General features: G+C 42.1%; 3 protein-coding genes across 6 annotated transcripts in view; 1 reads left to right on the top strand and 2 right to left on the bottom strand.

The window, feature by feature from the left end:
• LOC148934950 (uncharacterized) overlaps window positions 1-3,053 on the bottom strand; it is a 145,962-nt gene extending 142,909 nt beyond the window's left edge. Inside the window, exon 1 of one of the 3 annotated variants that reach the window (XM_089082997.1) lies at window positions 1,833-3,053. In XM_089082997.1, coding sequence (XP_088939123.1) covers window positions 1,833-1,921 — 89 coding nt within the window. In that variant the 5' untranslated portion in view covers window positions 1,922-3,053. The remainder of the gene's footprint in view (window positions 1-1,832) is intronic. The other 2 variants (XM_089082998.1, XM_089082996.1) reach the window with 2 other exon arrangements.
• The window catches only part of LOC105432188 (transmembrane protein 234 homolog), a 54,450-nt gene that overhangs the window by 7,284 nt on the left and 19,183 nt on the right, over window positions 1-27,983 (bottom strand). The window lies entirely within an intron of this gene.
• blo (bloated) overlaps window positions 1-27,983 on the top strand; it is a 110,345-nt gene that overhangs the window by 66,208 nt on the left and 16,154 nt on the right. The window lies entirely within an intron of this gene.

The raw sequence follows: 27,983 nt of genomic DNA, 5'->3' as shown, positions 1-27,983 counted from the left end.
AAATGGAATAAAATATTTTGTGAAATCTGAAATTTTTGTTTATAAATATAGTTAAAACGTCTCTTTAAATAAAATATGAAATATTTATTTAATAAAGATTCCGTATATAAATAAGTTAATAAAGACTCCGTTTATAAAACTAAAATAAATGCTTCACGAAGAAAGTTTGGACGATACATTTTCCAAAAGCTTAATTATGACAAATAAAATTTTGTTTCAACACGCAATTATCGCAAACGCCCTCTAAGCTGAATTATGGTCGCGATAGAAAAGCCGATATGTTATTTATGGATTATTTCGCCGACAGTTGAAACAGCCTCGGGTGGTCAGACGCGACGGCAAAAAAGCAGGTCGCGCTGGACGGCCCTATGGAGGCCGTTAATCGTCGATACGCTAGATTTGCCAGATCGAAATTTAAGGCCCGCCAAGGAACGGGGCCGCGGCGGAATCGTCGAGCCGCGGTAACCGGTCGCGGTGCGGCGATCGGGCAAGGCCGTTTCGTGATCGGTGGAGCGCATCGGCTACCAATGGAAATTCAGCACAAGTTACGTTCGCGTTTCGACGAGAGTGAATTCCCCCGGCAAAATCGAGAGTGGACACGGGCCGGTAAGCGTAACCGCGCGTCATAACTGTACGCCGGCAAAGAACCAGGTCAAACCCGGAACGCGGCGCAGAAACGGAGAAGCCGACGTGTATTTCGCGTGTATGCACCGACACGACATACATCTGCAGCGCTTGTGTATGCGTACGTCAAAGATATACCGTTGCCGGAGAAACTCCGTCAAACGAAACGCTCACAGATGATGATTGATCGATGTGCAATGGCTGAATGCTTGAGCGACACTAAAGGCGATCATTTTGCGAAATGACTCGCCTCGATAAAAGTATACAGTATCGCTTTTCACATAATAAATGTTTATGCTTAATCCTGTCTTATATAAACAGCGCCTACATTTACTTATTTATTTATTATATATTTATAGCGCGATATTTTATATTTTATTAGGTTCATGTATGTATTATCTCTTTTATTATAATCTTGTCGCGAAAATATATAGGTTGGGAAGTATATTTAAAAGCTTGATAGTTTGGAGAGAGAGGAACGACGACTTTATATAATTAAATAATTGCATTCACTTATGCTGAAATATCTAATGAGCTAATATAGTATAAAATATATATAAAAAGATTTAGCATTCTTGGATCATTAAATTCTGTAGAACTAATACAAACTACCAGGTTATGTAACAGTGTTTCCAGTTATTCAACAAACTCAATTACTATATTATTATATTTTCACTATTATATATATATATATATATATATATATATATATATATTATATATATAAAACGTAGACGTAGACACACGCGCATTTCTTGATCTCAACCATTTAACAAGTATTCACTTCAGTTTCCATTAACATCACGCATAAATCCGCGTTAATTCTCGACGCACGAGGGATAAAATAAAGAAAAGCAATTATTCAGGCATTTCGAGCAATATTTCATATTATTACATTTATTATTTATGCACAAGAAAAAGAGAGGAAGGCCGAGGAGAGAAAGAACGAAATGGGGCGGGAAGCGGGGAATGAAGCAAACGCCGGATAAAAGGCATGGATCGTTACGGAGCGCGCAGCCGCAGGCCTCGTAATTATAAATTCAGAAAAAAGGGTGTAAAGGCCCGATTACCGCGACGGTACCCGTGTGTGCGTACATGTCTATGTATGCACGCGCGCGCAAGAGAGACAGACAGACAGACACACAGAGAGAGAGAGAGAGAGAGAGAGAGAGAGAGAGAGAGAGAGAACGTGGATTCTAATTGACCACCTGCGATTGCATGGTGCCAGCCGCCCTTGCACATCTTCATCTCGCCGAGGCATGATACCTCGGCCATGCTCGGCTCTCATGCCACACATACCACGCCGCGCGATCAAAATGACGCGAATAGGAAACGATGCGTGGACGGAAAAATCGCGCCGGGGTAGATTTTACGGATATCACACGTCATTTAACACTTTACGGCCCCCGAAGGTCAGTTCCACTCGAAGTCGTGATAAACTCGATTGTGTGCTCCGGCGCGACGTGACGTCGACACCGAATCGAGACTGACGCGGAACGTGCAATGGAAAGACACGGGGAGGGTACACGGATCGACCAAGAGTCGTCGTCGCCCCCTTGAAATTGGAGGAGGAGAGATACCGTGCGATATCGAAATCGCGCTCCTCCTCCTCGTTGCGCCTACAAAATTATATCGATACGGCAATTAAACTACGGCCGATCGGCCGAGGCGATCACGCGCGCAGCAGGGAAGAGAAACAGCGGCGGGTTTATAAGGGCGGGTTATAGGAGGAATATCTCCCTCCGAGGAGGCGTAAAGTTGTCTCTAACGAGAATTGCAGTTAAATCACATTAACGAAACCGTTCGAATCGTCATCGATTACAAGCAATCTTCCTCTCTTCTTCGCATTCGTTGGGTTTGTCGTCGTGCGAGTGCACGTGGTATCCAACATAAATCCGCCGCGGTTAATAGGAAAGTTCTGAAACGTCGCGAATAAATGCGAGTGAATCGATCGGGCGATCGCCACAATCAAAGAAGTCGTCTAATTGCGACGATATCGCGCAACTCTTGAGTACGCTTCCGATCGAATGACATCAGTCGCTCGAACGAGAAATCTCTCGAAGAGTTCGCGAAGAGCTCGCGAGAAGAGCTCGCGAAAACGGATGAAATTTACGGAACTCGTAAAGAGCTCGCACTCCGTCGACGAGCGCGAGGATCCAATCGGCAAAATTATTCGATGCGTCGCGCGGAGTTGTGCGCCAGTTCATAAACGTCGGCGCGCGGAATTTCAGAAATAATATGCAGTGTCTTACTGCGCGTTATTATCCGGAATGCAAATAGGTTTCGCTGGTGTGAGATACAGGTCTGTATACAATCGTGGGAAATTTTTTTCAATTGGCGACAAGACGCGCGGCGCCACGATTCGACGAGGAGAATAAAATAGTGTGGAACGTGAACTGAAACAAAATCTACTGTATATATGTGTTAGAATAGATAGAATATCAGATCAAAGAAAAGACTATTTCACATTCTAACAAGCACACAAATGAAAAATCTTGCGAGAAGTAAGACTGCTTTCAGAAAGCCATTTATCATCGTGACAATTGATACGTTAATAGCATGTCAATAGTGAAAGCGAGAGCGTAGCGTGGAATTTAAATAGAAATTTAGATCGGACTGAACGACTCGCTCTCACGGAATTGGTCGTTTCCGATAGCGAGAGGAATACAAAGCTGGTTTTATCCTCCTCTTCCGTTCAAACAATCAATGATCCTCGAGCGAATTACCGGAAACGCAAGAAACGCGAGAATCGTGCAGCGTATATAATTTGACGGCTAACGAGAAGGCTAAAATTGCGCGAATCAAATTAGCAAAATTATTTAAATTTCCTGCCACCGGGTCGTGTAGGGGAGGAGAGAAAGGATGCGGCTAGGACATTTTACGAAAAGACCATGAATGCATATTCCGTAGGAAATTAACCGCGAAGGCCAAAGAAGTCGTGCCGGAGAGCAGGCACAATGGCGTGAAATCGGCATCTAATGGAAGTCGGCATCTAATAAAACGACCGAGAAACTGGTCGCTTCCGGTAAGATCCCGAACGCGCATTCCTCATTCGTAATACATCGATTTTAAAAAGATTCCTGAATCTTACATCTTCAAAATAAAAAAATCCATTGTGCTATTGCACAAATTAATGCTATGTAATTCACTATGGAATTAACTGCTAGAAATTTTTGAGGCTATGAGCTCTTTTTTAGTCCGCACCAAATTTATATTAAAAATATATACCTCGACAATACAAAAAAATAATATGTGACATAAAAAATATCAATGTAACTTAAACAGTAGTTTGAAGATAGTTTGAAGTAAAAGAAAAAAATAACAATTGAGAAATGATCCAATTAATATGCGGAAATACGTGTGCTGAGTAAGCAACCGGATTTCACAGTGAACTGATCGTTTCCGGTAAGTCTGGGCACCAGAAATATTCGCATTTATTTCCTTACGCTTGTTTCCGCAGTTATTCAAGTTGCATCTTATTGCATCCGTAACATTGACTTAAAACAATTACTTAATAAAATGCAAGGCAGTCCATTATATAAATAAAATTTATCCAGAAATACATATCCAGAAATAAAAGATCTTCGACCGAATTTAGAAATAATTCCAACAAAAGATGCATTATCTGTTTAACATTTAATTTTATATATCTTATCTAAAAAGACTCTTTTGAATTACTAAAACTTATAAAACAGGACTAACTTAAAATTCAGATTTTCAAGCTTGGTAAATTCATTGAATTATTGCTTCAACAATTTCGCTAAAAAATAAATTTAAAAAATTTGAAGTCGATTAATCTAGCAGTAAGTGCGAGAGGCTGATACGTCCTATAAACGTAATGCGCGACATTGAGGGCATCGACGTTCGAGAACGAGCAAACGAGATTAGCTGATGAAAAGGTGGGGTCTCACGGGATGACGTTTTAAGTGCCGATGAAATTGTACGGGCGATAAGCAGCCTCCGATCTTCTCGGGCCCCTCGTTGCCAGGGTTATATAGATTCCCGGCCACGAATTACCTACGGGTGGGCTCTGTAGAGTCCGTGTACACGTACGAGTTCGATCGTGCACGCGTGCTGTGCGTGTTCGCACATATAACCGCTCCAGAATATAATGCCACTCTTTCGCGGCGGTTCGGAGCATGAGAACCGATTCGCCGGGAAGTTGGTTCTCGGTCGTGTAACCGATTGGTTCGAAGAGAAGAGAGAGAGAGAGAGAGAGAGAGAGAGAGAGAGAGAGAGAGAGAGAGACGGAGAACGCGAGATGGGATGAAAGGGGGAGGAAACTCGTGGCTAGAAGGAAATTCTCGGTGGAATGGATCTCCCTTGAGGTTTTATATGGGCCCTTTACGTGAATTTATCGTGCGCGCACTCCACGCGAGCGACGTCGGAGAGGGAACGAAAGAAGAGGAAAAGAAAGAGAGGAGGGTGTTGCGCTCTATACATAGCGGGATAAAATATTTCGCGGGATGTGGTTAATGTAAGGTCGCCGAAGAGTTATCAAAGTGAAGAGGGTCGTGGTCGCGATCGCCACAATTGCTGATCGCGATTCCATCCTAATAGACGCCACTCGAAACCCTTCACACGCACACGGAATTGTTCTCGCAAGCTGTTTAGAAATCATCTTCAATTTACGAGTGAGGCAGTAACTTGCACCCATATCTATTGTTACTGAACGGACAATTGGGAATTTTTTCTTCTACGCAAATTTCAGTTCGATTTATTGTAACTTACAAATTACATCCCTCTATTATTCGTGTTTGCAATAAGATTGAGCAAAAAAAATTATTAGAAGTCACATCTTTGACAGACTTTAAGAAATTCTTTATTAACCAACAATAATGAAAGGAATAAATAATATTTAGAAAAACTTTATTTGCCACTTCTTATCTGCATATCAAAATTTTTTATAATAAAACAAGATTGTAAAAGAAGTTGATATAAATGTTCCACAGTTCCAAAGGAAAGTAATAAAAGTTGAATCAAAAGAGAGTCTTATTAATCAATATTATTAAAATATTAAAATTTTCTCAATGATTTAACCTCAATTATATATAACTTAATATATGTAAACTACTTCCCGAAATTATATTACATATCACAATATTATCACATATTCTATAATAATATACAAAAGAGAGAAAGAGGAAAAAGGAGAACTCTAAAAATAATTTTATTCACACATATCAGATAAATATCATTTTTACATACACACACACGCGCGCGCGCGCGCGCGCTATATAAAGTTATCATGCCAAAAATACCACGTGCACCTTTCAGATCAGCTAAGAATGGAGTCGTGCATCCGAGAGTCGAAGACGCATGCGTTAAACACGAGCTACGCACAAAGCGCAGTCGGCGCATTGTGCATCGCGACCCTTTGCCGCGGCAGAGAAGCGGCAAAGCGCGGTAGATAAATACGCACACCACGGGGTGAATGCGGGAAAGGGTTATAGGATGCGCCGGACGACGGAGAGGAAGGAAAGGAGAAGAGACGCGCGCGAGGCGTAGACTCTCGCGCGCCAATAACGACGGCAGATATAAAGGCGCCGCCACCATATGGTCCTCGCGATCCGATGCAACGTTGCATAATCCGCAGCGTTGTCCCCAACGACAGAGGCCAGGCAGGCGTGTCACGCATCTGTCTATCCGCGCATGCCGCGATGCATGCGGTGCACGCGGTGCATATATAGTTCGCATCTCCGCCGTCCAGTGACGCACATTTAAGAATTAAAATGAGAATTCCCCTATTTTATAGGAAATATAGGAGTATTTTTTTTTATTTTTCTTAAAACAAGCTATCGATATTTGACAAGAAAGATTTTAATTTATTATTTATTCTTGAAAACGGAAGTGGTGAGAAAAAAAATAGCTCTCTCTCCTTTCTCTCTTAACGCGAAGACTAAAAATAAGATAATTGCGTGATTTACGATAAGCTTTTGATTAATAACTTTTTGCGTGCGAATTAACGGACGGAAGAGAATAAAGGGCTCTGATTCATACCGTTGATCGAACCGCTCGGCCGTTCGTTTGGAATTAGGATAAGGTCAGTCTCAGTGACCTTTATACGTGTAATCCTTGGACTGTCCACGATAGCGTTCTTCACGGCGCCGAATATGGATACCGGTTGCCCTAGTTGCATCGAGCATTATCCTTAGCCTTCGTCGACCGTACTTGGAGAGATCGTCGTGCGATCCTCTTGTGCCATTTATATAAAATGATAAATAAGGTCGCGAAGAGATAAATCGCCCACATGAATGACTCATTAAACACACCGTAGAATTTTCACGAAAAGAGATACATACTTTTTCAGATTTTATGTTGTTGATAATATTATTCTTGCTAAAATCTACAAAATTTTACGATCCATAAAAATTGTAATTAACATATCTCACTACGTTTGTCAATTTATGTTAATAACGCAATATGAATTAATTAATAATTAGTATATTTTAGTTTATAAAATAATTGCATTTCTTGTTTTACGTTTACCTTTGTTCCTTGCCAAAATATGGGGATATAGATAAAACATTTAAGATATCTGTTTCGTACTACTCTAATTCGTACCATCTCAAACTATTCGATCTCGATATAACGATCGTACAGCTGTCGTCCTCGCTGAACGCGACCTACGTTTACGATCGTACATTGCACTGCAAGTGATATAGCAGTCGTATACCGGCATCCTGCGCAAAGTCACCGATTAGGAGGCATCATCACGTTCAATGTCCAATCGCGGTGTCGGCCGGTCTCTAAGTTCCGTCCGCTGATTATGAGGACGGAAATGGAAGAGAGGAGAAAAACGGAGAGAGAGAGAGAGAGATAGAGACAGATAGGAGAGAGGAAGAGAAAAGGCGGTCCGGGGTGATTAGATCTCTTTTCTAAATGCGGGAGGCGCCTCGCCGCAACTCCGCGCAATTTCCCATGGGACCCGTTGCGGCATTCCACGGCTATGCATAAACGGACCGGCATGGTCCGCGCGCTGAGGGAGGAGTAGTAAATTATCACTATAATAACCCCGCGGAAGCGGATTGAATTTCTCACACGATCTCTCTCTCTCTCTCTCTCTCTCTCTCTCTCTCTCTCTCTCTCTCTCTCTCTCTCTCTCTCTCTCTCTCTCTCTCTCTCTCTCTCTCTCTCTCTCTCTCTCTCTCTCTCTCTCTCGGCGCGTATTTGCACTTCCTCCTACACGATCTCTTCTACCACTAGACACCTCTTTCTCTCCTTCTTCCTCCTTTTCTCCTCTCCGCCGTCGTCGCCACCACCGCCGTTTACGTCGTTCGCGGTGTTTACACGCGACGGCGGTTTTATGGGAATGTTAATGAGTGACATTCCACCCTCCGAACGGAGGAGAGGAAAGCGCGGCTTGTCGACCGACCGACCGATCGGCCAGCCGGAGAGCCGCCTTTCTCGACGCTCGTCATCTCGTAGCGAAGTTTATTCCGCGACCACCGCCGCGTTTGCCGATTATAGGTTCCTGATGATCGTGTTGCCTTCGTGGAAACCGAGCCTACCGACCTACCTACCGACCGTTTGCCCGCTTTGATCGATCTCGCCGCCACTCTGTTATATTGAAAAGAAGAGAAAGATGACGAAGTCAGAAAACTTAATTTTCGGACACAATATCAATATCTTGAATCTCAAAGGATTTCAAATAATCAATATAAAAAAACCGAAATTAACTATAACTAAACAGTGAATAATGAAGTCTACACAATGGGTCCGGTACCAAAATTATTAGCACTGAGACCCAAACCGCAAAAAATTTATTATACCACTATAATAATATCGCTATAAAATTATTTGACAGTTAAAAATGAACGCAATTTTCATATAAAATTCTTAGAAATATTGATTCTCTTTATGTGTCGATCGAGTCAATTTTATAATACCGATCGAAAACGATCACAGATGTTTTTACACATACTCGCGGATATCTCGCAGGCAGTTCGATAGATCCCACTAGACAAGCCGAGAATTAATAAGATTATCAATTATAATGACAGAAGAGACTCCCGCTGCCTCTCTACGCGCATCGAGCATCAGCCGATAAACTTCATCTCGTAGCGCAGCATCGATCTTCGCTCACGGCAAAGGTTGCTCCGACACACGAAGCGCCGCGTTGCACAGGTGATAAAGTTCAATTACGCGCTCCTCGTCCTCACGGCGGTTATCGAAGCGTACGAAGCGTACGTTCCGCGGATTTAAGGGGACGCTCCCGCGACTCGGCACTCGCTATGAAGCAATTATACGGTTCCGCGAATCCCGCGTGCGTGTGTACAATTGTCAACAGCCTCGTAACTCCCTGTCCCTTTCAGGGCTGGCCGTGCTCCGAGAGGAGGCGCGTTCTCCATTCTCCAAGTGTGTCAAGACTCTCCTCTTTCCCGTCGCGATAGACGCGCAACGTGCTAACGATGCTGCGATACTGCACTATCCACTAAAGAAAGTTCGAAGGGCAACAATGCCAGTAATCAAAAGTGATTTTTTTTTTTAAGTTACTTCAAGGATATTTGGCTCTTAATTACATTCAAGAACATTTCAAATATTCAGAATTTTCAAATATTGAAGATTTTCTCTCTTCCTGTCTGCCTACCTTCTTTCCTCCCTCTTTCCTTCTTTCTCTTTTCTCTCCTTTTCTCTCCTTGCTCTCGCAATATTTTTACAATTAATAGTATTAGTTTGGAAACTAGTGCCGATACTCGAATACTGACACATCTCTTCTAATATCAATCAACGATAAATACCAATGGTACCAAATCGAAATCACGTGGATGAATACTGTGTATCAATATCAACCCGGACTGACCAGCATTAGGCATAAGCGGGCTGCTATGTACGCGTACGCGTGATGTCGTATCTTCCTCGATCTCTCGTTTCTTCCGTCGTTGTAATTGCGAACTCTCTCGTAGCTCTCAGAGAACGGCCGGCGCACTGCCGTCGCTGCAGATGAGTTATATCAGCGCTGCCCGGACTCGCACGGTGGCCTCCCGTACACCGAGGTGAGAGTGTTCACCGGGTCTGACACCTGACGGCCGCTAGCCACAGAAAGGAGATCGTCCATTCTAACGCTCGTCCACACGCCAACGGGTGACGAGAATTATCCGATAAATAAATAAATAGGAGAATTTTCAACGCGCCGCCCAAACGAGAATGTAGTGTGTGTGTGTCTTCCTTAAGAAAGAAACTGTACCTTTGATTTATTAATCAAATGCGCTAATAACATTCGTATCTATCGGACGTTAGTTAAAAAAAAACCAAACGAAATTTGAGAAAATAATGTAATCCAAAAAATGCATTTTATATTAAGCATAAAAATTACAAATTATTCATCTCGTTACAATTTTTTATTAATGTATTACAAATTGAACACGACAGATCTTTTGCAAAATTTCAATTGTATAAAATAAACTGACAAAATTGAAAAAATTGATGTAGAGTATAAAATTCCAAGATTACACATGATTATTAAACGCACAGCGAGAATCTGATTTCAAATACTTAGTGAGCAACATCTCGCGCACAATGTCGTCCAGAATCGTCGGACGAACGACTCGCTGTCCTTAAGATCCAAGTGGAATAACGCGGGTCCCTAGTGATTCTCGAATGTACATTATCCATCCAGAGGATGGATGCCGATAATATCGGCGCAACGTGCGCACGCGTAAGCAAGGGCGGTGCTTTTTCATGTCACTAACGACTCTAGACATTCGCACGCCACGGCTCCGTTACTAACAATATCCTCCTGAATGGATTATTATGCTCCGTCCATTCCGACGCGTATATGCGGCCGTGATATTCGAACCGGGGCGCATTGTACGGATTCTTTCTCGTGGCGGCGGCCCCCGATAAGCAAATCAAGAACGAACGGGGAGGACCACCACCACGGGAAGGGGGCGACGGAGACGGGCGCGAGGAAAACGCGTCGATAATCATTCGATTTCAATGCGGCGAGATATTCTTTATGCGGCGAGACGCGCTATCAAGCAGCGCGCCTTACATAATGCTCGGCCAAGCACAACCGAGAACAAAGGACGCGTTCTCAGGGACGAATTGTGCTCGTCGGGTGCTTAACGCGCGCTGCTAAGTTGGTCAAGTTGATTTGCGCGAGTCGCCGCGCGTAATGATCCGCTGTCCGGACTAAACTCCGCGCTGAACATCCCCGCGACTTCGCATACTCTCCTGTGTGCCCGTCTGCGCATTTATAAATATTCATGTAGACACTTCAAGGCTCCTCCTCGCCGGCCGCTGCGTTTAAGGACAAACGCGCGGCCAATATTAAAAGCAGAGTTCAGTTCTATATATATATGAGTAGAACAAGACTGCATTTGGTAGACTTAGAGCTCACGAAACGTTGAAAGAAAATCTTGTCTTCTATGAGAAAAGTGCCTTCGGTTGTACTCGCTAAAAGACAAGACTTTTCTGATTGACTTTTGCTTTAAATTTCGCGATTCAATAACTTTTAAACTAATTTTGTAATTTAATATTTATCTAGCTTCGATTAATATTGACATGTTTAATTCTGACACATTGAACAGAACTTTACGAGTTACATTAATTTAATTAATTAATATCATTCCTGTATAAATAAAACAAAATAATTCATTCATGACCTCATGTTTGTCTGAGTTTATCTAGTTAGTTATTGCACACAATTTATCTCTGCGGAATAAGTGAAAATAGAGTTTTGATGAATAAATCGAATGTAATCAAACGATTAAAGAGAATTTTGGCGGCGCGCGGAATGCAATCGATCGATCGAGTCCTCTTTTTTTCTGAATGGATCAGAGGTCCAGCTACTTTTCTCAATTGAGCCAAAATTCGACTCCGGGCTTATAAATAGCCACGCGGCCGAGAGTGAAGACACAATGGAGCGCGGCGCGACGCCAGCACGCACTTTAACCGACTTGTGCAATAGCCGATACTGAATACTCGCGCGGCGACGGCGGCGGTTTAACAACCAGGTCAGTGTTTTTCGCTCCAGTTGTGTTGATATGTATAATCTCGGTAATTATATACTATCTCGCCGGTGAGGATTTGCCCGTCGGGCCGCGCGCACTCGGCAATGAGGTACCCACATTTTATTTTGTGCTCCAATCACAGCTGATTGGCACTGACTGTTATTTGTCGAGCGAGGGCCGAAAGGAGCAAGGAGGAGGTGGAGAGAAAACAGACATTCTGCTTATTCCTCCGATAGCTCACTCCTACGTGTTCCTCTCGGGGCACAACTTCTCTTCTCTCGCTTCTTACGCGAGCGAGAAGCCCTCGGACGTTAAACATACCAAAGAGATAACGCTGTCGGAACGGGGTTGAAATTGCCTAGTGCGCGTTGCTCTCTCTCTCTCTCCCTCTCCATCTCTCTTTTTCTCTCCCTCACATTCTTTCTTTCTTTCTTTCTTTCCCGCGTTGTATGTTGAATTTCTACTGAAATAATTATCGTGCTCGTTAAAGCGCCGATAAGTATTATTACTGGAATTATCGGCCCGCCGTCCGCATTTGCTCCGCCGCGCGGAAATAAAATTATAACGACCTCGTTATAGCTGACTATAAACAAGCGTTTCGATCTTACATAGCGAACTTGTAACGATCCTCGTGCGATACGGTCTCGGCGACGTGACGAAAGCGACTTTCGCTTACCAATATGCACCGTACGGTGCGGTACCGCGATTGTCATGACTTTATTTATCATCGCATCACTTTTACGAGCGTCGGATTTCGCAATAGCTTTAAACACGCCGGAACAAAAAAAAATGCTCGAAATGTAAATGTTAAATACAGATTGGGAAGTGATCGGGAGGTACACGCGATGATTAGGTATCGTAATCATTTTACGCTTTAAATCACAGTTACATTAGTACGATTGGTAGCATGCCGCTGCGCATTTACGGTGGCCGCGCATCGTTGCATCATTCATGAGGTTCATTGAGCCCGTGCCAGTTCGTGTTCCGGGCACGTTGCTGCTGCTGTTGCTGTTGGGTGATGCTGCTGCCGTTGGGCCCGCTTGAAATATACTCGAAAAACCGGTCAACGAGAAGATGCCAAATCCTCGATTAGCGTCCATTCATCGGACAAGGCAGAAGTCTCCTTCATGCTTTCATTCCCCTTCTCTCGTCCCTTTCTCTTGCTTTCCTCACACTACTAGCGGTCGGTCCCTTATAGTCGTACCTTCGCCCGTATATATCCGTAGTGATTTGCACACCGGCATCAATGTAACGTGTCGGAAAACGTATACGTGCATTACGTTCGATCCGGCCCGTTAACGACTTCATCAACGACTAGTTGATAGCGTAAAGGACGAGCCGAAGACACGAGCGAGGATAGCTATCGTGTGTGAAAGAAGCATCTTCCGGCGGATACGCTCACAGACGAAGGGAAAATGAAAGGACCTAGCTGTTTGCCGAAGGACACGATCGGCTTCTTGCTCGCTCTTCGTGATCTTTGCCATTGCTCGTTGATATCGGAATTCCGTGCGGATATCTTTGTATTAATATAATCTTCACTTCCAGTCAATTCAAGTATGCGTCTGTCGAGTCGAATCACGTATGCGAGCCTCTCTTTTTCTTAAAATGCAAACTGACTGAAGGTCAAAAAAAATATCCGAAAGTAATTATTTTTTTCTAATAATATTTGTCTATTTAGGCAAAAAATGGATATAGAAAAAAAATATTTATTTTTACTTTATGAATGCCGTAAGCTATATGAGTAAATGATAAGATTACTTTGAATACAAGGATCTGTAGAGAACTGTGTTCAAAGTTATCTTACGAAAAAAAATTATGACAATTCAAATCAAAGTGTAATTTAATATAAAAAAAAGACGAGTTATTAAGAAATTAAGAATGCGCAACGAATAATGTTATATAACTCATGCATGTTAAGGACTAATTTTACGATCATTGCTGTGAGTGAAAGTTGAAAGCGAGTTGAAAAATTACAGTAAAAAGTCTCGAAATTCATAAGTACGAGAGATTATTATTTTGAAAAATTTTGTTCGCTAAGACAAATAAGATATCTGTCGATTATTATTGGTCATAAACATCTAAAATACTATAATCATTCATATCAGTTAAAATTAGCACTATAAAGAAAAATTGCAATTCAAAATAGATTAATAAATTAAATATTTTGAAAGCTTTTTTATAATCACTTTCTAATGTTTTAAGTCAGTTTCAAAAAATTTATAATTTAATAAATTTATATTGAATTGCTTTTGCAATATCTTTATATTATTTTATATAAATATTTATTGTCTATATGTGTTAAAGCATTTATTATTCCAATAAACAAAACGATTGCTTTATACATTATACATTATAACATTTTTTTATATAAAATCGGCTATGAAAATGACTAGCAGAAATACTAATATTAATTCAAATTTATCGCAATCATGCGATCCTTACGCTTCTATGAAGAACTATTAACCTTTGACCTCGCTATTTAGGTTTGTATTATTTACATAGACACTTATTCTCGTCGACTTGTTAATTCCCCATTCTCCATTTTTATTTTCTTGCCGCGCGGTATTGCCCTATAAAGGCTTACCGCCGTACTAATTAGACAATCGTTACGGAAATCGCTAGAAAGCCTCCTCCTCGGTGGAAAACTATCGTTATAATTCACTTTTATTACGAGCGGTGCGGCGGTGATTCTTAGGTCATACGTACGACTATAAACGCGCAATCGAAGACTGAGAACGGCCGACAGACTTTAAAGGGTAGACCGCGACGTACCAAACGAAGCAGCAGCGGCAGCGGCGACCAACGACCATAGTCTTATTCGACCGAGTGAAAGAAGTAGGCGATGCGGACGGGCGATAAAGAGCGAGATGGCCGAAGCGATAGATAAATATATCAAAGCGGATCGGAATGCGCGTCTCATTGAAACGGAGGAGGGAGGGTCGGCCGAGCCGGCCCGATCGGGGTGGTGTTGGGCCCGTCGTCGGGCCTCTTAGAAACGCGCACCATGAGAAATTGCCGGTTTTCCCACGAAGCGCTCGCCGAGCTACCGGGACCGCAATGCAGCGCAGCGTGGCCGCGCTGCAACGATGCAGTTGCAAATGCGCCTAAAGGTCTCCCCGCACGTCTACAATCTCGCTCCTTCTCTCTCTCTCTCTCTCTCTCTCTTTTTCTCCTTTTCTCATTATCTTTCTCTCATATTCTCCTTCTCTCTTTCTTTCCCCTCTTCGTTTGTTCCTCTCCCCGTACATTCTATCGGAAATATAATTGGCGCTTTGCAAATCCATTAACCGGCCTCGTGTGGCAAGTGGCGTTACCACGGCATTACCATCGCTGGACTCTCTCTCTCTTCCCCTTCGCGCCCCTACGCACTAATTCATAGTTTCATGCCTTCCCGCTGCTTAAAGACTTAATGGAGGCCGCGCACGCATACTTAGCGGACTGTCAGAGTGTGCAGACACACACGCGTGTGCGTGCAGAAAAACGATACCGCTTCCGTTGAGGAGCACGTCAAAAGTGTTACAGCGTTTGTATACTAACGATATCTCGCGGTCTATCGCACTTCTCCTTTTTTTTTAGTATAACATCCGCAACAGGATCATGAGAGATAATAAAATTAATATGTCGCGCTCGTATAAAATAAACTTACAGGAAGCGTAACTAGAAGCGTCGCTAATTTTTTTTTTTTTTTCATCAATTATGCAGGCTACATTTTTGTACAACGTGAAAATAATTACCCATCATTCTTTCAAAACTTGTTATTATCCGATATATATCCAGTCACGTTCGAGAAACTGATACGGGAAACGAGTGATAAATAAAAAAAATGAAAATTTTGAATATTATTCTAATTCTTTTTTAAAAGCTATAAAAATATTGAATTGACTCATATAAATAATTTATATTTGTATTTCTTGAAACTTCTCATTTATAAATAACGTTTAATTATCATATGTAACGATTTAATTATACAAGATACTACTTCTCATCCACGTTGTGGATTTAATTACCTCTGTTACTTATTTATGTTTCGCTTGTATGTAATCGCGGGAACTGTTACGTTTAAACATATAACAACATCTGGCATTGCCACCTCGTCATCTACGTTAAAACTTTATTTTTACTTGCACACCATTCCGCTTGACGGCTCGTACAGCGCTGTTTGCGCGAAAGTCGCTCATCCGCGATGCCACGAGGAGGATTGGCTAGATAGAGAGGATGTATTTGAGGCTACCATTAAAGCTGGTGATTGATAATGCCCGCAGACTCGTTCTGCGCCATCGCGTCCGTCCGATCAAGGTCTCCCTGGGTGCGCACCGATCGAGCAAAAAGCGAAAAGGGCGAGGCGGTCGGTCGGTGCGCATCGACGCAAACCGAGCTGCAAAAAGCGAAAGAAACCGCATCTCAGCTGCATTGTCACTGGTCGCCTCGCCGCGAAACCTCCTCCCGATATTTTTCCTCTTTTTTTTTTTTTTGCGTCCGCGCCAGGCAATTACCGCTAACACCGGCAGACGGCTCCGACTCGTGATTATCGGCGAAAGTGATAAACCGATTTCTCTCGGGGCGATCGCCGGCATTCCTAGATTTTTGATCTAGAGAGGTGTGCGGTTAACGCGGCTGACTTGGCATCACCGAGAGTACCTTATATCACTCCATCGTTAAAAAGGAAACCGTTGATAATTTTATATTTAATATGTATATTTAGATCTTTAATAAGATTCTCTCCTTTTCTATTCTTTCTTATCTCGATTGAATTTATAATTTTTACAAAAAAATTGAGTGTAGCATATTTTCCGTCGCATTAAATCTTTCTATTTTTAAAATAAAATGATATAAAGATGATATGCGTTAGTAACAAGAAGGCATATGTATCGTCGATCGTATTGGTGAGGAAGTCAAATTTAAAAGCGAAGAGCGAGTTCCCTGTGCGTTTTGTCCCTAGAGTTGACAAACGTTATTATCAAAATAACGACAATGAATATAAAAATTGCAGTCGTCGTTTCTAATGACAGTAGACAGACACGAGCGAGTTCCAACAATAACAGGTGCTCCCGCGGAGCGAATCGGCGCGAACGTCCGACTTTTCGTCGGCGGGACGTCGCGAACGTCGCGAATCAAAAGACGGCTCCGGCGAGCGCTATTACGAGAACTGCTAGGATAAACAACCGCGCTGTTTCTTTCGAGGCGTTAGGCGTTAAGAAGGCATTAACAGCGCGCGACCTTGCACCCTAACACGCGCGTGTTACCTCCGTAATAGCGCGCGCCGCGATTCATAATAGTGAACGCCGCGTTACGGCGCGGCGGTGACGTGTGAAAGGAAAATTACGGAGATAAAGTAGACGTAGCGGCGCTAGCGGTGGAGAATCCTCCTCTTCGTTATATCCCCGGGATAACGTTATAATGCGTCGTGAACGTGGAAGCAAACGATCGAGGAGCACACGGGAGGTGCGCGGAACGACGCGATACAAAGAGACAAAACGTAAAGTCCCGGCGGCCTCACGTGCGCACCGCTCCCTTCGTGCACGGGGATGACAATGCAGTTGCTAACTAGCAAAATGCTAATATTTACTTAACCTCGACGTAGGTGGGGAGGAAGATACTCGTGCTCTTTCTACCCTCCTTCCCCCCCCCCCGTCTCTTTCTCTCTGCTTCTCTTTTTCTCTTTCTCTCGATCCGGTTAGGATCTAGCGGAGACGCACCGCAGCAACGACAAAGAGGAGAGGAACGGAGGAGTGACGCAGCAGCAAAGTGCGTATCCACGCCGGTATTTTCCGTCGGTAGAGATCCGACAGAATAAGCTCGCTTGCTTGCGAGCTACATCGAGAAAAACATTAAACGAGTATACCCGCGTACGATGATTCGGCGGTTTTCGGGTTTGCGAGCGAGCGGGCACGCGAAGCCGCGTGGAAAAGCAGTAATCAAGGCGACCTTTTCTTGCTCATCTAGCCTAGTTTACAATATCCGCGATTTATTTACTCATACTCGGATCTTCCGTTGCGTTGCGTGAAACGCGAAGTCGCCGCAGGTATTCGATAGATCGTGCGATAGTTATTATTCTTCGTTATTAATCTCTTAATCTAACGTCTCTAATCTAATTAATCTAACGTCAATGTTCAATGTTAGAGATTACATATAAATATGCAAAAGTAGATACGCGCACATTAGAAATAAATATGATGAATTACATTATATGCTTTCCAAGTTCCGTGAATTTGAATAAAAAATTATCGTAAAATATAAATTATTTTATAATATCATTTTATGATACACGAAATTTCTATTTCTTTCGCTTTTTAGAGATTCTATCTCTACTAATCACTTGCAAATAAGGCTCGTACCAATTTTTCCTTCTTAATAATAATTTAGATAAGATTGATGTTAACTTTAAATTGTCACTTATTAATATTTTATGAAATTTTTCGTAATCGACTTTTTATTTTATAAGATTTTCATTTCTTTATTGAAGATTCATGTATTGTAGAGTTAGACGAGATTAATTTTCCGTGATATAAAACAAGAAGTGTTTCGTCTCTCTTTTCTCTCTTAACACAACTGAAATTCAGAAAGTCCGAAACAGATGATCCGAAACAATGTTCCCCATGTGTATCTAGTACTCACATCATCGCATCGGCATTAACCAGGATGCGAAAATCGCCGGGGCTGGATTCCCGGATAAGTATCCCCAGTTGAGACTAACGAGCCGCCTTTAACTTCAGTCATCCGCGAGCGAAACAGCCGTCGACACGTCACGTTCCATCGGCACGTTTTACGAGCGCGCGGCGAACGCTTAGAATTTCGAGAGGCATGCGAAAGATTGTTTTCTGGATCCTCGACATGGCTAAGCGGCTAAACGAGAGAAAGAAAGAGAGAGAGAGAGAGAGAGAGAGAGAGAGAGAGACTGAGAAGGGATGAGAAGAAGGAGGAGGAGGAGGAGGACTCGCGAGAGGTTTTCCTTCGGGTCTAGGAAACGTCCGGATATGATAATAAGCGAGGCTCGCGCCAACGTTGTACGTCGAGCACGATCCGAGGCCCTCGGGGCTACGTACCGGGCTCTCGCATCAACGGAGAGAACCAGTCCTCTTCCCTGAAGTCGCTGTCACGACCACCGGGAACGTCTCTGTTCCGCGGAACGTCTTTTAAATCTCCTTGCGCCGCGCCGCGGCCGTTTGCGAGAGAGAGTCACGCCTCTTCGATCCGTTCCGCACAATATGCACCCAATGCTGGAGAGGCGCGCATCACCCGAGAGGGTAGGAAGTTTTCTAGTAAAACCGACTCACTCGCTCGCTCGCCCGTCCGCTTCGCATGATGATATTATTCTACGTAACGAACGCAGCGTGCGAGAGCCTTGGGAAACGCGAGTAAGTAACGACGATAAGTCCGGCCGGCGAGACACGGACGTTCGCGATCAACGAAATGCGCCGTCAATAAATCGGAATTAATTAGGAAACGTTAATCAGCATACGTTCGATATTTTAATCCCCGCCGTTAAAAGACTTAACGCGGATCATAACGCAAATTCCCATAATTACTTAGTGATATTTAGTATTTTTCATCCGTAATAAAATCCGATGGTAAATGATCTTTGATTATAAACGTTGCAGAGAAATGAAAATATCTCTTCTGTAAGGGAGAAGAGGAACGTTATATATAAAAATCAATCTTACAACGCGCGTAGCTTCGTCGTCTTACGTATTTCGCGTAGATATGAATCTGAGGTCAAGAAACTTTCTCGATTTTCGTAAATCGTAAATTAGCACAATGGCGTAAACGAGTGAGTGGTTGCCACACTTTGACGAACGGCGTTGTGCCGGGGCAATTAAGCGAAAGCATGAAAACGGCGGGCGAGAGAGCAACGTCGACGAAGAAAGAAGGCGGTCACGAGCGCGTCCTCACGCGCCGCGAAGTCTTCAATTGCGCAAATATCTCGGGGAGCCCCCGATAGAAGGAATTAGCATAATGCCGGGAAGCATTAGGCCGGTGAGCGCAAATTGTGCGGCGTGGAGCTCAAAGAGGCAACGGGGTGTAAAATGGAGGAAGGGAGAGCGAGAAAAGGGAGAGGAGTTGGCAGAGAGAGAAAGAGAAAGAAGGAGACGAAAAAAAGAGTTGAGTATGGTCGGTAGGTAAGTTGGTAGGCAGAGGAGACCCGTACCTGCCCGCGTCGTTCAGCTAAGGAAAAGTCGCCAGGATGGTTAGCGAAACGAGGCACATCTGATCATCTTGATCTGCACGGCTTAACTACCGCTAATCGGCGCCGGTCAACGGAAATAGATGCGTTGGATTTTCGATCTGGATTTCTACTTGTCGTGGATTCACATGGAAGGTGTTCATTCGGAACAGAATAGTGATATATATCATGTATATAAACTTTTGAAAAGACGAAGTTTCTGTTTCGAAAATGCATAATATTCATTGTAGTTGTCAATCTCTTGTTTTACAGAAAAATATTAAAAGTGCCGATATAATTAAGCATTAAATATTGTAGACAATGTATCGGAAAGTTATTGAGTACCGCGCTTCAACTGTCGATAGCCCTTCCTTCCTTAGTTTAATTTGTGAAAATTATTAGATTTATTCTGTTCTGTTTTGTTTTGAAATTTACAGTTGTAGCAAAATCTTAAAAGAATTAAAGAAAAATTGTTCTAATTTTCTTCGCGACTTTAATGTCTTCTTGTGAATCGATCGACACGCTCGTTATCGCGCTCATTATCTCATGGCAATAAACGTTGAATCGGAAGTAGAAAAATCGGATTTTAAGACTAGTCATAATGAGCGCAATTAATTCTTTGTGCGTCTCGCTTTATTTGTGTGCGCGATCGATATTTGCCTTGAGCGATCGATATTATGCGTATGTTTAATGGGACATAAAATATTCTGCATGTATGTCGTTAGAACAAAGAAAAAAAAAGAAAAAACACGTACGAAAAGTCTAGGCGGAAGAACATCGTTGTACGATGTCGTTTAATAACATAAAATATAACATAAAATCCGAGATTTTATCGTTCCGAACAAACGACGATGTATCACGCAATGATAGTAACTCTCCTTTTTTGCCATAAAAATAAATAGATGTAAAAACAAATCAAAATTCGAAGAAACCATTTTAATAGTGGAAACGAGTTCTTTTATATTTTTACGCATTAAATTAAACTTGTGTTGTTTTGAATGCAATTAAAGAAAATATTGACGCAATTGGATTGTACCCGTTTCAATTTCTCAGTAGATATTTCTCTATCGTATTTTAAAATCAATTGCACGTTCATATTTGATCACCGTGTTTCCTGTAATTAATACACGTTTTGAGCTAAACGCTTTTTAAAACTATCACTGGAAATACATAATAAACATGAGAGTGAACATTTGGTTTAAAAAAAGGTTGATCTCAGTGTTCTTGATCATGCGATTGATCTCACGGCCGCAACACACGCTAACGGTAGGCCGGCGCGCGATCCATCGAATGTCCGTCTTATCCGAACGTGAAAGTGTTGCGTGAAAAACAGGTTATTACTGGTTATTACGGGTAGTTACAGGTGGTTACAGGTAGTTGGGGGAGGGAGAGGCGGAGTGCTCCTTCACACTTCCTAAAGACCGTTCTTTCGATCGGGGCGTCGTGTGCATCGCGGCACTCCTCCTCCTTTTCCGTGATGTCTCGCGCATCGCGCCTCTTCTTTTCACAAAGCCGCGCGACTCTGATTCCTGCGGTTCGGCGCCCAATATCGCCGTTGTAGAACGACGGAATACATTTCGCGATATAACTGACCTGTCTCGAGGAAACCCCAGTTGCCGCACGTGGTACGTGAGAAGAGAACCGCAGGACTCGATCGAGTCCTTCTTTTCCCTTTTGGCGCCGTCTCGCCGCATAACTGCAATCCGAATGCCGCTCGCGAGTGCACCGACGAACCGAGCACTCAGTTGCCGATGTCGTGAAACGCCGAGCGAACGAGCGAACGCTTCGCCGAAACGTGGAAGTTTCGAAGTTGGAAATTTGATTGTTGTTCAAAATCAAAAATTATAACAATTATATGATTATATATTATTATGACAGTTTGAAGATGGCGAGACACATGATTTAAAAGTTTTATATGAAAATTTATAATTTCACATATATAATCTTTCAATATGTTTTAAACATAATGATTATAACAAAGCAGAATTTTCCAATTCCAAAAAATCCGATGAGTGATTTCTTTCACGTTTCTTTCCAGATAATTTTTTCCGAGTATAACGCTCATAAACGTTGTCTCTCGTGGGTCAACGATCCCACGAAAGCAGCCAATGGCCGCTTTCATCGAAGCCATCGAATTTGCAATCGAATTTGCGAGCCGGGCAGGACGTTGCTCATCATTCGTCTCGACGCCGATCGCTTGAGAATCGGGTCCACGATGCTGGGCGGCGAGCGCATGACGAGGAGAGACGACGCGGAGGGCGAGCGGTAGTAAATCTGAATCTCATTGCGCGATCGTTTATTCGCGAGGCGGCAGGGTGCGCGACGCGGGGTAAGGGCAATTATGGAAGCATGAATATTTATGGAAACCCGTGCACCGTGTAATCTTTACGAGACAACGGCTACGGGATGTCGCCCGGCCGATCGGCGTTGCGCGCGATGCTTCACGGTTTACTTTGTCGGTACGCGCGCTCGCCGAACTCAATTATTCTCGCGCTCGCACTCGTAAGACGTAAGAATGGGAAGACGAGATGAGACATGAGAGAGCGGAAGACGCGAACATCTTCTTTTCTCTCTCGCGCAAAATCGATCGAAACGATCGATTTCTCATTTAAATAATTATCTCGACAACGACGTCCACGTCGCAAACGCGATCTTTATCCTATCGTAACGAAATTACTTCGGAAGAAATGGAAAGGATTAATTTCCAATTGTGAATGATTCAAATCAGATAAAAACGGATGGGATAATTTTTCTGCTCTTTTTCTAAAAAAATTTACATTAATTATAAATTTATCTTGCTCTTTATTAAATATTTCTTATGTTACGTTTAAAAACTTCTTCGAGGAATCATTTTTAAAATTTTAATTTTATCATTGTTTTCTCTCTCTCTCTCTCTCTCTCTCTCTCTCTCTCTCTCTCTCTCTCTCTCTCTCTCTCTCTTTCTATCTATCTCATTATAATATGTTCCTTTCTTACGCGTTCTAATGCAGCCGTTTATTTCACTCCACCACCTTAGGGCCCCGGGCCCGATTGCAAACGACCGAATGATGGCGTGCGGAACGTCGCTACCGTGGATCATCTCGCGTCTCGTCGTCTCTCTTTCTCAAGGCACAGATATACACGTAGTGAGCTAGTTATCCCCGTCACGTAATCGCGCGCGATAAAATAGCCCGCGGCCCGACAGACGGTCCTCGCATTTACGATGGCGCGCTCGTCTTTTAATGGCCGCTCCGTCTAATTACTACTCTCGCCTCGTAATATGTAATGATCACTACGCCCGCAAAATGCGCCCGTACTTCGTTTTAGAATTAGTGGCATAATTGCCCGGTCGCAAGTTGGCGGACGGTATTATACGGCGCAATTGGCGCGCTGCACGGTTACGCAATTGTACGAGCGAACGAGTATCACGAAGTGCGGCATGCATCGCTCGTCTTTTTCAACTCGGAAGATTTAATGTTGTTAAAGTAACTTAACGATCTTACCCTAACAGATTATAAATTCCGAATTACAGGCTCTACGGAGTTCCGATCTCGCGGTGAGAAAAATGATTGATTTACGATCTCTAAGAGAGTTTAGTTCTTGCATCCGCGCGTTCTTGACCACCAACTTTGCTTTCCGTTCTGTTTAACTGAAGGTTTATAATATTCGATTTGATCCGTTTCTGGACGAGATATTTTTTATTTTCTACATTGTTACGAAATTAAAATAAAACATTAAAATCTATTTAAATTAAACTCTAAGAAAAGGATAATAGGGATTATTTCAATACGATTATTGTCGCAAACGACATTTGTTTCTCGAGATAAATTATTGAATGTTACAAAGGAGAAAGAATACAACTACGTAACATTTTTTTTTCCAATTACTTAATGTAACCTGAATCGCAAAATTATGCTATTGTTACATTCGCTTATATTCTCTAATTAGCACGGCCGTTACGTGACTTGTTTTACTAATTAGCATACTATTGGAAGACCGCTCGTCCGCTTTCAGACTCATTCAATAGCAGTCATTGAGATACACGTTCTCGCTTTGAATGCGGAAATTTTAATTATTTCTCACATAATTACGATTATTATTCCCGTTATTGTCAGTGGAATAATCGACTTACTTCCTATCTGTATGCAATTTGTCAAGTTAACGAGATTCAGATTACACAATAGCTTTCATTTCAAATGCATCTCAAAAATTAAAAAAACAAAAACTTATCTTTAACATTCACTTATAAATCTAAGACTTTCTTATCTTTAATCTTTAATTCGCGGCGTATAAATATTTATTAACAAAATAAGTAGGATATCAAAATTCTTTCAATAAAGTTAAATTTTAAAAATAAAATTATTTCAATTTTGTACAGTGTATCGAAGATACCTAACACATTTCTAAAACATTAATAATACGTGTATAATCTTTTAGGTTAAAAACGTAACGAATAGCCTCATTTGTTTCATAAAAATAAAATCGCATGAAATTCCGAGAGAGAGAAAATCTTACCTGATTGAAACGAAAACAGTTATAAATTTTTAAATTAAATTAGCAATGTGAGGCGGCATGTGTGAGTGTTACATCATGATCGATAACTTTGTAAAGCCAAGTTGCCGAATGTTCCTCTTCGATTGTGTCTACTAGCATTTAGAAGTGCAACGCGCGAAGATCTCGCAGCTACAGCTACGTGATTACTGATTAAAGCCTCGGGATAATTTCGAATTATCCCTTTTTCGTCTTGGAAACGCATTCCTCGCGCCTATCATCTCCGCTCGCGCGTTACGTCTACAGGCCGCCGCCTCCACCATTCTACTAAGCACGTCGTAAGTCAGCCGGCGCATTGTTCCCATGGCAGTGCACCGCACGTCGACCGCGGTCGTATCGATACGGGATACGCTTCGCAGCCAATTATTATTGCCATTTAGATAAGGAACGCAGTTAGTTAAGGCTGGAGACCTCTAACGACCGGGCGTACAATGTATGCGAGTCGCTCGAACAGAACCAACGATATAGAAGAGTACGATACGTTCAAGTCCTTCCAAAAACTAATATATTTAGTAGAATTCGAGTTTCAGCTAGTACACACAAAGCAAATCTGACGAGAAAAAGAAGACGGATTAAAAAAGTCACAAAATATTGATGGAATTTAAAAATAAACAATTGTAGAGACATATAATAATCAAATTACATCAAAATTTTCAGAGGATGTCAATTATTATTACTTTAAAGAAAAAAATGATAATTATTAATAAAGATTTATATATTAAAACAAAATGAATATTTAAATTAAATCTCTGCTTATTTATTTTATAATTTCGTTGTTAAAATTTTGTCTCAGCATCCGAGAGATTTATCAAGCTTCAAAAAGTTAAAAGTTGGAAATATTCGTAGCGATGAGAAGTACTCGTAAACGAGAAGTTTGCCGTCAGAGAGCTCGCCGGATGTAAATTCTATGAGAGTGACTAGAATAAGAGGGGAGGGGAAGCCCGGGGATTTAATTACGGCTGAGAGAAGACACCGGGAATCGGCGCTTCGAATCTCAATAAGAATTTCACTTCTCGTTCGCGCTTACTGATTACGGGACTTAGAAGCGAATCGAAGGAAAGTTTAGCGGTTTCTCACAGTCCGGCTAAAACCGTGATTCCGAAGCAGGCAATCGAAGCAATCCGCGTGGAGACCAATTCAATCGAATTCTTCGCAACACCTCTTCGCCTGTTGGTTACACCATTGCCGAAAGGCTGAGTATTCATGCCACCGAAAGGAAAATCTCCCTCTCGGCGAAATAGATGTAATCGAGAAAGAGAGAAAAAGAGAGAGATCGTTACACGAATTTCTTGTTAGGTAACACGAATGATATCTGTTTTCATCGCCATCGTATCTTGCTCGCTCGTATCTTTTTTAACAGTCAACACGTGATTCCTACCTCGATCTGCCCACATGTGCTTCCACAACACCAACTGGCATCGCGCTCATTACATCAGTCAGATATTACGAACGAGACAATTAGGATATTAAACTACGCCAAATAAGTTACTCAATGCCGAAACGATTTGAGTCTCAAACGGATGTTTAGAATTATTCGAGAGATGGACCTTCGATGAGAATTTTGATATACAAAATCCCATCGAATTGCTATTATTTCGCAAATAATAACAATTCATATTATTAATATATTTATACCAAGATCAGATGCAATTAAAATCAATTTTTATAAATTTATATTTAACTCTTACCTTTGTAAATCATAAATTTTTCAAGTTATTTTTTTTAATAAGTTAAATAGATTAATTACATAGCGGTAGTTTTTTTATCTCAAAATAAGACATGAATAAATCCATGTCTTTTGATTCGATCATTCGGAATAGTGGCGATGACCGATAATTCACATGGAAATAGCGTCGCTGTTCTCTCACGATGCGGCAACATGCTCGCGAATCCGCCACTTACGAAAACTATCGCACGTTTTTTTTTTTACGAGCTGCATAGACGAGAGATCGTCTACGACAACCGTCGAGGTTCCGGGAAGACGAGTTGAGGAACTCCTCAAGGTATTCTACCTCCCCTGTACAGATCTCATCTCAACGAGCGCTCACGTTACTCGTAGAGTGCCAATTCCGGGAAGATCCTAGACGATGATCCTAAACGGACATCTTCCTCATACGTGACATTTGTTTGCCGCCAAGAGAACACTGTCTGCTGCTCGCAGCGAGAACCGACCACGCTGATTATCAACAAGAGAGTGAGAGAGGATCGACCCAATCGAACGGTGTTATGCATCGCTGAGTCGAGCACTGTATTCCGATTTTTCACTCCATCGATGATACAAAGCATCCGATCTATCTGGTATTGCGGAATGCACAAGAAATAATAAGCGTTCACGCATTCTCTAAAGTTTCTTTCACAGAAAAGTAATACCTAACGTAATACCCCACGTGATCATTAATCACGTTTCCTTGGGCCTTTTTACGCAATATTTTTTAATATTCTGAAAAGAATATTTTGATTATCACAGAGATATCTTCTCTCTTATCTCCTCTAAACTACCCTGGATTATTTCCACGCGTAAAATAATACGCGTCGAATGTAAATACCGCGTTTATTTTCCATACATCTGTCCGCTGATACTGCAAGTCTCATAGTTTTACGAAATGCGAGCCAGGCGTACAGGCTCGCGGACAGCCAATTAAACGTCCGCACGATGTGGCCGGGGGATGTGGTTGTCGTACGCGAATAAATCGCGCGCGTGTTCGTGCGGCGGCGTATTCACGTGCACGCGGGACCCTTGCCGCGTCGCTATCTCGATAATAGAATGATCTATCTGCGGCGAGAGCGGCAACAATGAACGGAGCGCGGTATATACCTATTCCGCGCGCTATCGCGGCCGAGGTACGCGCCGGGCACTTGATCTGAGGAGGAGAAGAAGCAAAAAGGTATCTAACCCAACAAACAACAATACGATATTGCCCTCACGTAGCCGAGCATCGAGGGCTTGGGATCGGTCATTACGCGCCGCCCGTGGGGGGTGCTCGGCCGTGGGTTAGAGTAAATGCACCAGTGAATGACCGGTTAAGGATTATTGTTAGATAAGCCAATTTCTTTGCCGAGTGGAGATATTTCGCGCGGAACGATTGGCAACGAACGAATTTGACGAGCAGGACGACATTTTTTTTTTTACGGAACGAATTTTCTTCTATTAAGTTTTTCAGATTTTTTTTTTTAATGTGTTATTTTCGTTAACTATCTCTCATCGTTCTTGATAATAAGATTAATCTAAGATTTGAAGAAACATTTCTTAAAATTAAAGATATAGATAAGATTTATTTTCCAAGTATTCCCGAGTATAAATCTTTCTTATTCATTTGTCATACATTCATTTGCCTTAAAAATTGTTTCAATCTTTGATAAAAAATATTGCATCAAAACTGCAGTCTATTATCGAATATCTTGTGCAATTATCTTTTAATTACATCAAGTTCTAATTTTTCCAAATATCGGTTAACATCGGAAATTTCAAATAAGTAACGCCACAGCGAGATAACAAGATTAGCGGTAAACAGCGATGATAAATCTGTAGTAAATAAACGCTTTAGTTTGCAGATAATAATGGTCGATATCACATTTTAAATTTTAAAAGTATATACGCGCGTATTACATTATACCACGGAAAATAAGAAAAGACATACAACGATCGTTTATATCGATGAGTGGACGTACATCGATGCACCTACCATACCACCACCTTCAATACGCACGTCCTA

This window comes from Pogonomyrmex barbatus, unplaced genomic scaffold (genome assembly GCF_055798465.1).
Source record: "Pogonomyrmex barbatus isolate J1 unplaced genomic scaffold, ASM5579846v1 scaffold7, whole genome shotgun sequence".
Classification (NCBI taxonomy): Eukaryota; Metazoa; Arthropoda; class Insecta; order Hymenoptera; family Formicidae; genus Pogonomyrmex; species Pogonomyrmex barbatus.
The sequence above is the reverse complement of the archived record's forward strand: the minus strand, read 5'-3'. Positions and strand labels throughout refer to the sequence as shown.